General features: G+C 38.7%; 1 protein-coding gene across 5 annotated transcripts in view; it reads left to right on the forward strand.

The window, feature by feature from the left end:
* Window positions 1–15630, forward strand: part of FMNL2 (formin like 2) — a 326764-nt gene that overhangs the window by 233521 nt on the left and 77613 nt on the right. For 4 of the 5 annotated variants that reach the window (XM_065931549.1, XM_065931550.1, XM_065931548.1 and 1 more), the window contains exons 5-6: window positions 1404–1487; window positions 4450–4602. In XM_065931549.1, the coding sequence (XP_065787621.1) occupies window positions 1404–1487; window positions 4450–4602 (237 nt within the window). The remainder of the gene's footprint in view (window positions 1–1403; window positions 1488–4449; window positions 4603–15630) is intronic. The other variant, XM_065931551.1, reaches the window with a different exon arrangement.

Below are 15630 nucleotides of genomic sequence, written 5' to 3' on the forward strand. Positions count from 1 at the left end.
GAGGAAAGGAAGTGCTTGAGGATAAAACAACAGAATCCCCCTGCAAACAAACTTTTAAAGAAAGGTATTCTGAGTCCAACAGATTGATTTTTTTTCCTCTAAGACAAAAACCTTAAGGGACTGCTCATCCTTTCAGACACACAGTAGAATTGTCCAGCCATTGTTCTCATAGCTTCAAGACTGGTTTCCGTAGGAGCCATAGTGTCCAAAACTGGTGGACATTATGGCTCGGTGTTCATGGAGGAAAGCAGCCATTTTGGAATGCTTTTGGCACATATACCCCAAGATTCGTTTCTGTGGTAGTATAGCAGACGCATTTGCTTACTATTTGTTGAAATTTCCAATGCTGGTTTAATGGGATACTATGTGTTCTTTGAAGGTGGATATTCTGGAGGAGATCTGGGACATAGGGTAACAGGTGTTTATCCTCAGTATCTGACCGCTCTGCTTCATCTTCTGTGAATTATTGTGAAGACCAAATAAAAATGTATACAAATTCTCAGAGAACTGCATTCAAATCCACCACTCAAAAGCAAACTGATATTATTTTTAAATGATTTTAAACAACATGTTTGTCACATCTCAGGTCGGTTGGTGTGTGTTGCCTGCGACTTTTTGAAAGGTTTTCACATTCATGGAAAAAACTAAGCAATCATTACCCCTATGGAATTTCCAGAAGCCCATAAACACTGGTCTCTCATTGGCTAGTTGAGTGTTTACTACAGCATCGTGTGCCAAGAAGGAGCTGAATGTGGATTTGGAATCAGGCCTGGATTTCAGTGGTTATGTCGTCATGTCCCCAGTCTGCCTGATTACCCATGCAGTCTTGGCTCCCTGAACAAGCCGTCTGTCGATCGGTTGTGGTGGAAAAAGGACAGCAGCAAGTTCCTCAATTAGAAAGTTTCTTACCTGTTATCCTCATTCTACTAAGCAGTGAAATACACAGAAGGATCTCATACACTTCTTGCCCCCAGTCACTCACACGGAAACGTTGTGATTTTCTGAGTGGCCATATTTGAAAGCTCCTTCCTTCTGTGAGAGAGTCTAGGCTTAACGTTGTAGTTCCTTTCAGGCAGCAGATGTTTCTGATGGAAAAACAAGTTTTCACTGTGTCCTTTTCCTGGGAGTTGCATGCTAAGTCACTCAGTCGTGTTCAGCTCTTTGCAATCCTACGAACTGTAGCCCACCAGGCTCCTCTGTCCATGGGATTTTCCAAGCAAGAATATTGGAGTAGGTTGCCATTTCCTCCTCTAGGGAGTCTTCCCAACCCAGGGATTGGACCCTCATCTCCTGCATTGGCAGGCAGATTCTTTACCACTGAGCCACCTGGGAAAGCCTTTTATGGTAGTTCAGTTCAGTCACATGATAATCTTTGCCAATGAATTTCTTTTTTTCCCAAACAGATGGGTCAGAGAGTTTCTGAATGAAGAAAACAAAGGTCTCGATGTTCTGGTAGAATATCTATCATTTGCACAGTATGCAGTAACGTAAGTAAAAACCTGGCTTGTTTCCTTTTAAATTTTATGTGGTCACAGAAGATGCAGCTCAGTGGTAAAATTAGATACCACACTGAGGGGAAAAACCCAGAAGCAGATGTGGTAAGGCTTAAAGAGGTTTGTTTCTGTTCAAGTAACTAAAAGCAAATCACATAATTGTTGGTAGAAATGCTTTTATGGCAAAAATAAAACGGGAGTAGGCTCACCCTTAGAGGAGTCCTTATTTCAAAAGAAGTGCTTTCTTAAGTGCTCAGGTTTCAGATGTTCATATGGCAGAATACTCTAGCAATGATTGGAAGAGGTATAGGATATATTATTGAATGAATAAATCAAGGTACAGAAGAGTGACTCCTTTTTTATTAAAAAAAAAAACAACTTGTATGTGTATATTTGTATGTGCTAGTGAATACAGAGAAAATTAATGCAGAAATAGATACTAAACATAGTGGGAATGGAGGAAATGGGGTAAGCAAGAGGTGTTTTCCTTTTTAAATTTATATATATATTTATTGTTTTGACTTTTCCTCTATAGGGGGTAAAAGGAAAAAAATGGGGAAGAGCAGAAAAAATTGTACTTATTTCACCTTGCTTTTGTTGATTCACAGTTTTCTCATTTGCTAGGCTTCTGGAAAGATTTACAATAGGAATGAAAAGTGTACATTTGAATGATGCAGTCTCTTCCCCACTTTCCCTCTTTAATCGAAAACTATTCCAATATCCACAGATGGACACTCTCACACACACACATTAAGGAAATAATATGTATTATTTTTAATTTTATTGGAAGTTATTTTGGCCTAGATGGTGCTTGTCTTCTTCTCAACTCTTCTTTTCAAAGCAGGAACTTGTTTTTTCTATTGCTCCACTTTAAGCTGTAATCACATGTTATCTTATAATCCTTATCACTTCCTTGAGAATTGGTGAAGAGAAAGCTGTAATTATTCCTACCTTGTTGCTGCAGAAACTAAAGTGTTAACTGAAACTGGCTTGATGAGTTTCAGTTTTGATAGCCTTGTATGTGATATGGACTGTAATAAGAAAATTCAACAGATACGTTCTTATCTTCATGAGAAATTGTCCTCTGAAATATAATGCTATTGTTTATAGCATACTCTTCCAAAGGTTGTTTCTTATCTACCTCTATTATATCAAAACCTGCTAATCTCCCCTACGCTTCATATTATATGGCAAAATGAAATAGAAGTATTATCCTATTGCATATTTTAAAATCTGGAATAATATTTAATAAGGAACTAAGGAAGGACTAAGAAACTTCAAGAATAATGGAAAAGAATTGCATACTATTTGTAGTATGTTTGCTGTAATCAACCTTTTACCCCATCACATCAGAACTTATAGACCAGCTTTCCCAAATGCACCTACTCATAAGACCAGTGGAAAAAGGTCGTGCTTCTCCAAGGGAATTTTTCTAATTTGAAGTCCAAGAACAAAGACAACAGCAACAAAAAAATAAGAACTCAGAGGTTTTGGTTCTTAATCTTCTTTTTTTAATTTTAGAATTAACTTTACAGTCTTTGCTTATTAGTTTTGTTTTTGCTTTAATTAGAAAATTATATGCAGATAAGTAATTTATGTTTTATCCTTTCTTGAAACTAAATGGGCCAGAAAAATTTCTTGCTATTCCTTAGCATGTGGCAATTTTCTTTACCATGTAATGTGAAACAGCAAACTCATGCAGTCTCCCTGAAACAGGAGCATTCACCAAGTTGCGTGTTTCCTTTTTCTGTTCGGTGACGGGGTGGGGGGATGAGCTGAGAGGAGCATAAGGATGCTGAACGGCTGAACATGTGGGGACTGCAGAGTGACTTAGCAGGAGTCTTAATGACATGGGTGATCTTAGGATGCCCCTGGGCTTACCCTCTCTGATGTCAATTATAGGCTTCTATTTTTAATACTTAAGGATCTGTTTGATTACTCAATTCCACCTCTTTTCTGTTCACTGGTTTCTGGATCCTAAGGAACAACAGAATTGTTAGACCCATTCAGTGACTTTGTGCATCCGTCTCTGTTATCTGGATTAGAATTTAATAGATGGAGAGCATCACTTAGTTTACAGATGGTCGTTCTAAGCAGATATTTTCTTTTGGCAGTCATACTTGTATAAAAACTCATACTTGCTATTTCCAATATGTGTTATTGATGTTTCTTCCATGATAACCTCCAAAATCTTACAGATGATACTAATTATAGCTGCATTCTGTTTATTTTCTACTTGGTCAGGTGTTGCTTGTTGGAACTATGGGTAGAAACCATTGATAAAATATATTTTTGAGAAAGTACAGCTACTAACTTTGGCAGGGGAAAATTGCATAGAACACAGAGGCCTGTGTGTTAAAAATTTGTTCCTAAAATTATACAAGGATGAGCAATTTAACTAACCATTTATTCTAACATGGTTAACAAGAGTAATAACCTCAAAAATGTGCCAGAGAAACAACATCCCTACTTTAAAGAGCACCGCACTGGGGAGAGATTCCAAAATCAAAGCAAATTCGTAACTTTGCAAGTAATGTATCACATATGGTTGGAAAAGCACATTTGCCAACACACTAGGAGAAAACGCTCAGTGAAAATTGATGGGTAGGAATAAATTTGTATAAGCCTAACATATTGACTTGTTAAAGCAAAATGTCTTAGAGCTGTCTAGCTCTAAGATCTTTTTTCCCTATCCCACCAGAGCTCGTTAGTAATCAGTAAGTCAGCAAGCATTATACTAAGATGCAAATAACACATTCCTAGTTGTCATTCTGTATTTTTGAAGCTAACACACAGTCCATGGAAATTCAGTTGTATTCCATTATCAGTTTTCTTTGTTTGCAAAAACTACCCATATTAAGGTGCAGATGTGTAATTGGAAGGAGCAAGTTTTGCACATCCGCGTGTTTGTGTGAATCTGAATTAAGTCTTGAGTGGCATTTCTTTTTTGTTTTAGTTTTGACTTTGAAAGTGTGGAGAGCAGTATGGAGAGCTCGGTGGACAAATCAAAGCCCTGGAGTCGGTCCATTGAGGACCTGCACAGAGGAAGCAACCTGCCTTCCCCCGTGGGTAACAGTGTGTCCCGCTCGGGAAGACATTCTGCCCTGCGGTGAGTGCCTGGATTCAGGAACAGGCGGGTTTGGTAGGATACGTTGGGACAGCTTCTGTTGAGGATCCTGGGCTGTGTATGTATCACTCGTATCTTGTTCCACAGCACGGGTGTTGTCAACAATTCCAAATGCAGATTCCTACAGGAGTTCATGGGATCATCTGTTGGGCAACACTCAATGCCTTTAAGTAGCTCACTGCAAATACTACTCCTTCATTCAGCACAGAAAGAAAATTCTGCTTCCAAATGACGCAACAGAGCAGTCCCCATAGACAGATAAGTTCCTGAAACCAAGGAGATGCTGACATTCTGGACTCTGTTTCCTGGGTAGAGTCAGCCCGTTGAGATCTGAGAATCTCAGGAACTCCTTGTTGTTATTTAAACCCTACTCCTCTCCTCTCTTCTTCCTGTGGTAACTCAGGTGTGTCTTCTGTGGGTTGTGTTCTTAGTCAGGTGCAGTGATTATTTTTATTAAAGAGAGGCCTTTAAGCGCTATTCCTTTGGTTGGGTGTGCTCTCCATTGTCAACCTTCTGTTTCCTCCTACAGATTCCTCCTCCTGTTGGTTTTGGTTGAAATACCACCATGCTAAGGGAGGATGGGGGTGAACACCTGTATTAATTACTGCTGAGTGTAATATTCCTGAAATTGTTCATTCACTCATACCTACTGTAGAGCTTGGTGGGTTTTTGTCATGGAAAGTTAAGTCTATAAATTCAGTTCTGCTCAAGATTTGATGTTTTAATATTATGCTTCTTATCAGCCATGCAGATTTTCCTTGTTTGGAAATGCCAAAAATATTAACAGCTTTGGAATAATTCAATAATAATGATAATGAAGAATTGTGTGGCAATTCATCTCACGATTTTTGCAATAGGTCAAGGGCTATAGGAGCCTGGTGGGCTGCTGTCTGTGGAGTCGCAAAGAGTCAGCCATGACTGAGCAACTAAGCATAGCACACGTACAAGTTTCTCAGGTGGTAAACACTCTGTTTGCTGATGCAGGCGATGCAGTTTCAATCCCTGGGTTGGGAAGATCCCCTGGAGTAGGAAATGGGAACCTACTCCAGTGTTCTTTCCTGGGAAATCCCATGGACAGTCAAGCCTGGTGGACTATATATAGTCCACGGGGCTGCAAATAGTTGGACACAACTGAGTGCATGTGTGTGCACACACACACACACAAGGTGTATATAACCTCCTAGTCTGCATCAGCTTAACATATGGACAGAGGTTTATGTGGACTGATTGGGAAGTTGCAGGAGCACCAGTTGTGCCTGAAGAACTCCCTAATCACTTTGTACCCAAATGGAAAGTCTTACCATTGATATAGCTATAATGATATGTAAGGAATTTAATTGACAAGAGTACATTTTAATTTGCTTTTTCATCTTTTTTTACCTGGAAAGTATCATATACTGACCAGCTACCACCTTAACAAGAAGTTATTTATCTTTAACTGCAGGATAATTGCTTTACTGTATTATGTTGGTTTCTACCATACATTAACATAAATCAGCCATTGGTATACATATGTCCCCTCCCTCCAAATCCTCCCTCCCATAGAATTCATTTTAAATTGAAAAAAAGAGAGAAAAAAGACCCAAAGTATATAGAGAGACATGATGGAAATACTGTTTTGAGAAACTTGGGAACCATTATGACATTTCTGGTTGGCAGGTGTGTTGACCAGCTAAGAAACCAGCATTGTGTTCTTTTTCTGTGTTTAAACAGTTTCAGGCTCAGGAATGGAACATTTGAAATTCCTTTGACTCCTTCATGAACTCTCAAAAAGAAAAACCAATATAACAATAACTTTCATGATACTTGTTGACTTGAAGCTTCAATTTTTGTTTTTAAACAATGGATATCAGTATATTCCAGGTCTAATGGATTCTAATTCTGTATTTGGTCATTTGATAGCATCTCTAACTTGTAAAAACAGCAACCAGAGGTACAGGAATATGGAACATGCTGCTTTTCACATACCCAAAGATTGTTGGGCTTCCCTGATAGCTCAGTTGGTAAAGAATCCGCCTGCAATGCAGGAGACCCCAGTTCGATTCCTGGGTCAGGAAGATCCACTGGAGAAAGGGATAGGCTACCCATTCCAGTATTCTTGGACTTCCCTTGTGGCTCAGCTGGTAAAGAATCTGCATGCAGTGCAGGAACTCTGGGTTTGATCCCTGGGTTGAGAAGATCCCCAGGAGAAGGGAAGGGCTACCCACTTCAGTTTTCTGGCCTGGAGAATTCCATCGACTGTGTATAGTCCATGAGGTCACAAAGAGTTGGACACAACAGCGATTTTCAAAGATTGTTTATATATGTATTTTTTTCTCTCTTCCTTCTCCTTCCTCTCTCCCCTTTCTTTTTTCTCCTGCCTCCACTTTTTGACTTTCTTTTTGTTGGTCTTCTTTTTCATTCTTCACGTCATTTCTGATCATCAACTCCTCCTCTCTCTTGTCCTTTCTTGTCCTCCTGTCTCCTCTTCCTCTGGTTCCATTCATCTCTCCCGTCACCACCAGATTAGTTTCTCTGCCTGAGTATCTTCAGTTCAAATGCCACCAGAGCTGATTCTCCCCTTGTTGCCTCTGGAGCAACCTTCAGTTTACACATTGATGACAAGGCTTCAAACCAGAACATCTTGTAAGTCATGGATGACAATGATAATGACACCCAAGAGAGCTTGTAGCACGTGACAGCAGAGCGTGGTACCTGCTCTCCGTGTTATAGTATGATAACTGCATGGCTTCATTCCATCACCTTGTACTTGGATAAAGCTCAGTGCCTTTTAAACTTTGATTCTTTCTCTTAACATATTATGATTCTTCATTTTAAGAGTTTGAGCCTTCAAGCAGTACTGCATTTTAACTAATATTACAGTTTTATTTTTTTTTGGACAGATAAAAAGACAGTCACATTCTGTAGAGATGTATTCTGGTAGTTTTGTTTGATTAGAATATTTATTCTGTATCCAAACGCAGATTGGATCCCCATCCCCAGATAATAATGTAGATTCAGTAATCTTATCCTATATCACTTGACAAAAGGGTTAATTAAACTTGAAGAAATGAGATTTCAAGAAATTTAAAACACTTTATATAAAAAAAAGACAATAAAGGTGGCTTGATTGAAGAAAAGGAGAAGCGCTCTACTTTCAAAACAAAATACTAATGGTACACTCTCCTTTTCATATTTAGCCTTTTAAAAATACTTAAAATAGATGGTTAAGCATTTAAAAAAATTTTTTTTTATTAGTTGGAGGCTAATTACTTCACAACATTTCAGTGGGTTTTGTCATACATTGACATGAATCAGCCATAGAGTTACACGTATTCCCCATCCCGATCCCCCCTCCCCCCTCCCTCTCCACCCGACTCCTCTGGGTCCTCCCAGTGCACCAGGCCCGAGCACTTGTCTCATGCATCTCACCTGGGCTGGTGATCTGTTTCACCATAGATAATATACATGCTGTTCTTTCGAAACATCCCACCCTCACTTTCTCCCACAGAATTCAAAAGTCTGTTCTATACTTCTGTGTCTCTTTTTCTGTTTTGCATATAGGGTTATCGTTACCATCTTTCTAAATTCCATATATATGTGTTAGTATGCTGTAATGTTCTTTATCTTTCCGGTTTACTTCACCTTGTATAATGGGCTCCAGTTTCATCCATCTCATTAGAACTGATTCAAATGAATTCTTTTTAATGGCTGAGTAATATTCCATGGTGTATATGTACCACAGCTTTCTTATCCATTCATCTGCTGATGGGCATCTAGGTTGCTTCCATGTCCTGGCTATTATAAACAGTGCTGCGATGAACATTGGGGTGCACGTGTCTCTTTCAGATCTGGTTTCCTCAATATGGTACTGGCACAAAGACAGAAATATAGATCAGTGGAACAGAATAGAAAGCCCAGAGATAAATCCACAAACCTATGGACACCTTATCTTTGACAAAGGAGGCAAGAATATACAATGGAAAAAAGACAACCTCTTTAACAAGTGGTGCTGGGGAAACTGGTCAACCACTTGTAAAAGAAAGAAACTAGAACACTTTCTAACACCATACACAAAAATAAACTCAAAATGGATTAAAGATCTAAATGTAAGACCAGAAACTATAAAACTCCTAGAGGAGAACATAGGCAAAACACTCTCCGACATAAATCACAGCAAGATCCTCTATGACCCACCTCCCAGAATATTGGAAATAAAAGCAAAACTAAACAAATGGGACCTAATGAAACTTAAAAGCTTCTGCACTACAAAGGAAACTATAAGTAAGGTGAAAAGACAGCCCTCAGATTGGGAGAAAATAATAGCAAATGAAGAAACAGACAAAGGATTAATCTCAAAAATTTATAAGCAACCCCTGAAGCTCAATTCCAGAAAAATAAATGACCCAATCAAAAAATGGGCCAAAGAACTAAACAGACATTTCTCCAAAGAAGACATACAGATGGCTAACAAACACATGAAAAGGTGCTCAACATCACTCATTATTAGAGAAATGCAAATCAAAACCACAATGAGGTACCATTACACGCCAGTCAGGATGGCTGCTATCCAAAAGTCTACAAGCAATAAATGCTGGAGAAAAGGGAACCCTCTTACACTGTTGGTGGAAATGCAAACTAGTACAGCCACTATGGAAAACAGTGTGGCGATTTCTTAAAAAACTGGAAATAGAACTGCCATATGACCCAGCAATACCACTTCTGGGCATACACAATGGTTAAGCATTTTATGACATGGCATTCACCTGGCATTGTATCAACTTGTAGATTCTGTACTGTCATAAATTTGTCAGGGTAGCCAGTTGTAGAAATGCTTATTGATGCAATGGAAATCTCGAGTGTGCTGTCTCATAAGCTTAGAGTTTGGTGTGCCTTCAGTTAGGATAGATTTCTATTACAGATCTAGCTAAATTAAATGATGCCTTGTATGCATATATGGACACTCTAGATTTTTGAAGACAAAGATTGCATTAATTCAGAGGTAAGAGAAAGTAATGTTTAATTTTTAAGAATGTCATCTTTAATGCCACTAAACTTATATAAGCTGACTTCCCCTGGTGGCTTAGATGGTAAAAGCAGCTGCCTATAGTGCGGGAGACCTGGGTTGGATCCCTGGGTTAGGAAGATCTCTTGGAGAAGGAAATGGCAACCCACTCTAGTACTCTTGCCTGGAAAATCCCACGGACGGATGGAGGAGCCTAGTAGGCTACAGTCTGTGGGGTTGCAAAGAGTCGGACACGACTGAGCAAAATCACTTTCTTTCTATAGATAATAAATCAGTATTACAAGGTTTAAAAGAAGGTGGTGGATCATTAGGAATCTGGAGGGAAGATGAGATTTAAACGGGGACTTTGAGTGATGGCCAGAGTTGCTTGTCAGGGTGAGGAAAGGCTGTTGCAGGTAGAAGTAAAATGAATGCGCGTGGGATGAACAAAATCTTACATCAGAGATCAGATCCCTTTGGGATAGAGGCAAGATCCTGCCTCTCTGGGACAGAGGTTCTGTGATCTTTGCAGTGGGGTAGGACTGTTTAATGGAGACTGGGTCATAGGCATACGAAGCTGGGAAAGCCTTGCAGGTCACCCTTACTAACCTTCCCACTAAAAGGAAATCATGATCCCATATTTTCTTTAATATATATTATCTCCTACTTACATTTCTTTCTGAGATTTCCTAGAACAAATTTTACTCTTTTTCCTGAGATTATTATCTTAATGGACTGGCATTTTGTGAAGTCATCATCACTATTTTTAGCACTTACATATACTCAGTGGATTTACATGAGGAGTTCAAATTTACATTCTAGTTTACACATCTTTAATCCTTTCCTGGCAATGGTTTTCATAGAAGTAATTTTTTTAATTGCTTAAAAATGAGCACAAAGATATTGGTAGCATTGATTTTTATTGGGGAGAAAAATAGAATTTGTTGAGTGTCCACTGTGTGCCAGCCACTGTCCTAAGAGCCTTCTGTGATTGTTCACTGCTTACAAGGCCTCCGTGAGATACATACCTGCTACTATTAGTTAATACTGTCACTCTGAGGAAACCAAGGCCTCTAGCGGTTAAGCAACTTGCCTGGGATCTGAAGTGAGGTGGCCAGACCCCAACTGTCATGTAACATGATCCTGCCTATATATTCACAGAATGATTTTTTTCCGTCAGTAAATATACTATTTTAATATCAGGGTGTCCAGATGGAGTTATGTAAATTGTACCGTGCAGGAGAGGACTTGTTAAGCCTTCCCAGAAACTGTGTCTTCTTCTACTTCACCCAAAGGTGCTAAATGCCCTAATGGAGACCTGATTAATGTGCTGGATTTTATGTACTTTTACAACTGTTAGAAGATAACCTTCATATAGAAACGTGAAGATTTCCTAAATGAATGACAGGAACAAGAGAGTTCTCTATGGATACAGTTTTATTTTCACCTATTTGCAAATGAGGGCTTCCCAGCGGGCATAGTCATAAAAAATCCGCCTGCTAATGCAGAAGATGCAGGAAACACAGGTTTGATCCCTGGATTGGGAAGACCCCCTGCAGTAGGAAATGGCAACCCACTCCAGTACTCTTGCTTGGAGAATTCCATGGACAGAGGGAGCCTGGAGGGCTACAGTCCATGGGGTCACAAACAGTCAGACGTGACTAAGGACACACACACACATTTGCAAATGGGAAGACATTGAAAAGAAGGTTTATTGAATGGAGATAGTGGCTATTTTTACTGAAAAGGAGATTATGAATGAATTCTTCAAGTTTCTGTTTTTATGATTTTAGAACTGACATAAAATACATATACTGTATACTCATGGATCAGATAGGGAGAGGCCACTTAAGAAAGAACCTTTCTTTTTTGGAATTTTGGAATTTGGCTTTTATCTGGAAGGCAGTGGAGTGGGAATCACACAAGGTGTGTAGAGTCTGATAAATGCCCTGGATATTGATTGGAACAAAAGATTGCTTAGGCCGTTGGTGCTTAGACCTACGTGCGAGATAACCAAAGCTTAGAATATACAGCAGAGACAATCAGAGTGATAAAAAACAGAAGCTTTGTGTCTGATTGATGAGAAGAGGAATTGAACCATTAGTAAAAAGGGGAAAAGCTGGAATCTGGAAAGGATCTCAGATGTCATTTAGTCCAACTCTTTGTTGATGAAGCACTTGAAGCCCAGCTCAAAGACCTTATGTCCTAAGCAGCTAACTCATTCCTACAGACTGATTTCCATGTGTATGGGCTAAGGGCCCATGTGGTTCATTGGCTTTCATTTGCAATAGTTACTTCTATTCATAGCGGTTTTCCTGATCTCTTCATAACAGTGATCCTATCTACAGCTATGAAAATACCAACTCAGTACCAGTTTGCTTATAAAGTAAGTGATATTTTAAAGGAGATGAGCTCTTTTAAGCTCTTACAAGTTTTTATTTTAGCAGTAGCATTTTACCTTGAATTTTTATTGTTGGGCAAAGAAGATCAGTTAGCCTTTTAACTTAGACCGTTCTAGTATCACATAAAAAATATACTTGAGTTTTATAGTTAGAAGCTAAAACACATTTATCGAGATTGAACTCAGTTTTGTTCATTTTCCAACTTTGGTAAATTAATTCTATGTGTATCCTTTTTCTTTATTTATTTTAAGTTTTCCCTATGGAAGGATCTTGAAGAATTTACCTTATCTGCCAACTTGAAGGGGAAAAGTTGAAAAGTATATTTAAACAGTTATTCTCAAGGTTTGAAGTTTGTCTGTTCACCAGATGAGACGGCAGATGCTGGTTAAAATTTTCAGTAACACTTACTTTAGAAGGAGAGAAAATGCTGAAAAAGTAGAAGAAAAAAGAATAATGGATGATCATTATAGCCAATACCTGAGTTTTATTTCTGGGGAAGGGGAACTATTGAAGATGCCCCTTAACCTGCTAGACAGTTGACCTGAAGATCTAAGGTTGCAGAAAATGCAGCACCCATGTTTAGAAGAAAGACTTTGTAAATTCCTATACTTTCCAAAAATAATCTGTAATTACAAATTGTCACTTTTCCTTTTCAGCACATTTGTAAGCAGAAACAAGTTCGAAGTGTTAGGCTGTTGTGTGTCAGATTTTTTGCATTTCTTTTTTATTGGGTGTTGTAAAAAGAGAAAAATGTACTTGGGTTAAGAGTGTACATTCCAGATGCTCAGCTCGAAACTGATTTTAATGACCTTGCTAGTAGAAATGGTGACAGTTGTAATTATAGCTTGTGGGTGCACCATACTGGCAGATGTCAGGCATTTTCCACTGTGAGGTTGTCTTCCCTTGTTCCACTTCTTTATTGGGTCTTTTACCCAATAGAAAATTGACTGAAAGAGGCTATGTGGAAATGGAAAAACAAACCTACCTGACCAGTGCATTGTTGGGGATCTGTCTCACATATTCTCAGATCAGATCTAGGACCTGACTCATAGGTTGTGAGATTAACAATTCCTGTAAAGAATCTGGCACAGTAGTGTGTAGTCAATAAATGTTAACGGTATAAGGTTGAAAAAAATACTGAAGATGACTTAGCAAATTCCTCCAGCTACATTCTGATACTTTCATCTGCAAGATTGATTGCATCCATAATATGTGAAGGGTGCATTGCTAAATGCTGAGGATACAGAATGATACATGGAATAATATATTTGTACATAATATATTCATTCTTGATAAATGAAATTTTCATACTTTCATTATTATATCTTCATAAAATTGTAGGTAAGTGTTCAAGAATTATTAGCCCCATTTTACAGACGAGAAGGCTCAGAGAAGTTACCTGTAGGTAGTAAGTGATAGAGCCAGAATTTATAATCGGAGTCTTCTAACTTCTTTCCACTGTGTCAGTGTCTTTGTATACAATTTGATTGAGAAGAGTATATGTGTGTTCATGCTCCTACTAACACATGTTAAGTATCACTTGTGTATAAACGGAACTAATTATATGGAACCTTAGAGACTAGAGTGAACAACCAAACCTAGAGAAGAGTCATAAGTTGGTCTGCATGTGACACACGAGGAAGGTTGGGAGGAGAGGGTAGCAGCAGGGGAGGAAGGGAGAGCGGTAGGAGCAGTGGTCAGCTGTGAGATGGCATGGTTTGTTCAGGAAACAGTGAACAGATAAGTCTGCCTGGAAGTCATGTAGAGCCAGTTTATGTACTGTGTTGTGTACATGTATGAATGTGAGAGTTGGACGATAAAGAAAGCTGAGCACCGGAGAATTGATGCTTTTGAACTGTGGTGTTGGAGAAGACTCTTGAGAGTCCCTTGGAGTGCAAGGAGACCCACCCAGTCCATGCTGAAGGAGATCAGTCCTGAGTGTTCATTGGAAGGACTGATGTTGAAGCTGAAACTCCAATACTTTGGCCACCTGATGCAAAGAGCTGACTCATTTGAAAAGACCCTGGTGCTGGGAAAGATTAAAGGTGAGAGGAGAAGGGGACGGCAGAGGATGAGATGGTTGGATGGCATCATTGAATCAATGGACATGAGTTTGAGTAAACTCTGGGAGTTGGTGATGGACAGGGAGGCCTGGTGTGCTGAGGTCCATGGGGTCACAAAGAGTCAGACACGACTGAGTGACTGAACTGAACTGATGTGCTGTGTTGAAGGCCAGGCTGTGGAATTGTCATTTTGGCACATTGACAATGATTTATTGAAGGTTTATGAAAAGAGGGGCCAAATATTGATGAACATAGAAATATTTCTGTTGAAAAGTCACAAGCATTAGTTTCCTTGGACACTTTTCACATAGGGTCATATCCTAATTAGCCACTCCATAACAAATGCCTTTTACAAAAGGAATATAATTGAAAAACAGAAAATTCGAATTAATGGCCCTTCATTCATATGATGGAGCCTGTTGATTCATGTATTCCATTCAAAATGCATGTAAATGAGACCTTACAGGTTCTGTTCTAGCTATCACCTGGTCCTCTGATAGGAGGATCAGATGAATATAACATTTCAACAACTGATTAGAAAAAAAGGTTCATTAGAAGTTTTGTGTAACCAACACCCCCCCACACATATCTCTGTGTCTTTGTCTGTTTCCCCCATCTGTTTCACTCCCACTTCAAACTATCTGGGTTCTACTCTTTCAGCTCTTTTTCTTTTGGCTTTAGAGACAGAAAAGTGCTTGGCTCATTTTTTTTTTAGTATTAAGTATTAATATTTTATGAGTTTAATTGATAGAAAAAATATGCCCAGGTGATGTCATGTCTGACTGAATAGTCAGGGAGAGGAAACCTAAAACCCCAAATCTTGGTAAAGTTCTTATAGTCCAGACCTTGGAACCATAAAAGACTAGTACAGTTATGCCAAATGATGTGATATACTCAGATGGCATTGCATTCTGATTGGGCTGAATACTAACATTAGCTTCCAAGGGAGTTCTGATTGCTAGTCTTTATTTATAGGTTTATTTAGTTTAATATCTGAGTAGTTCGGTTACTTGAAGATACTTTTTTTTTTTTTTGAAGATACTTTTGTAAGAAGAATAAAATATACCTTGTTTTTTTCTGTTGCCAATAGGACCTAAGTGTTACAAACCTCACAAATGTTGGCATGGAGACTTCACAGAATATTTTCAAAAACCTTCTTGATGGACTCTGGGAAGGCCTGGGTTAGGTCAGTTCAGGGAACATTCCATTTAAGGTTCTGCAGTAACATACTGTTCTTGGATAATAGGAGCTCAAAGGGAGAGGCAGACATGTACAAAACTCACATATAGGAATATGTCTAGAAATAAGTATATTTCAAGACAATAGATGTGTGATCAGACTTTTTTTTTCTTCAAGGCACCACTGGTTAGATAGCAGTTTCCATTTGATTTTGGTGCTTTGCAGATGTAGATCTTGAAAGAAATTCAGGATTTGATCACATGTAGCTTTTAATCAGGAGTGGGTCTTCTGTACACCTAGAATTATCATAGACACATTACTTATAGTTACTTATGTTATCACCCATTGTTACTTTTTAAAGAATACTGCTTTTATTTTTTAT

This window comes from Muntiacus reevesi, chromosome 3 (genome assembly GCF_963930625.1).
Source record: "Muntiacus reevesi chromosome 3, mMunRee1.1, whole genome shotgun sequence".
Classification (NCBI taxonomy): Eukaryota; Metazoa; Chordata; class Mammalia; order Artiodactyla; family Cervidae; genus Muntiacus; species Muntiacus reevesi.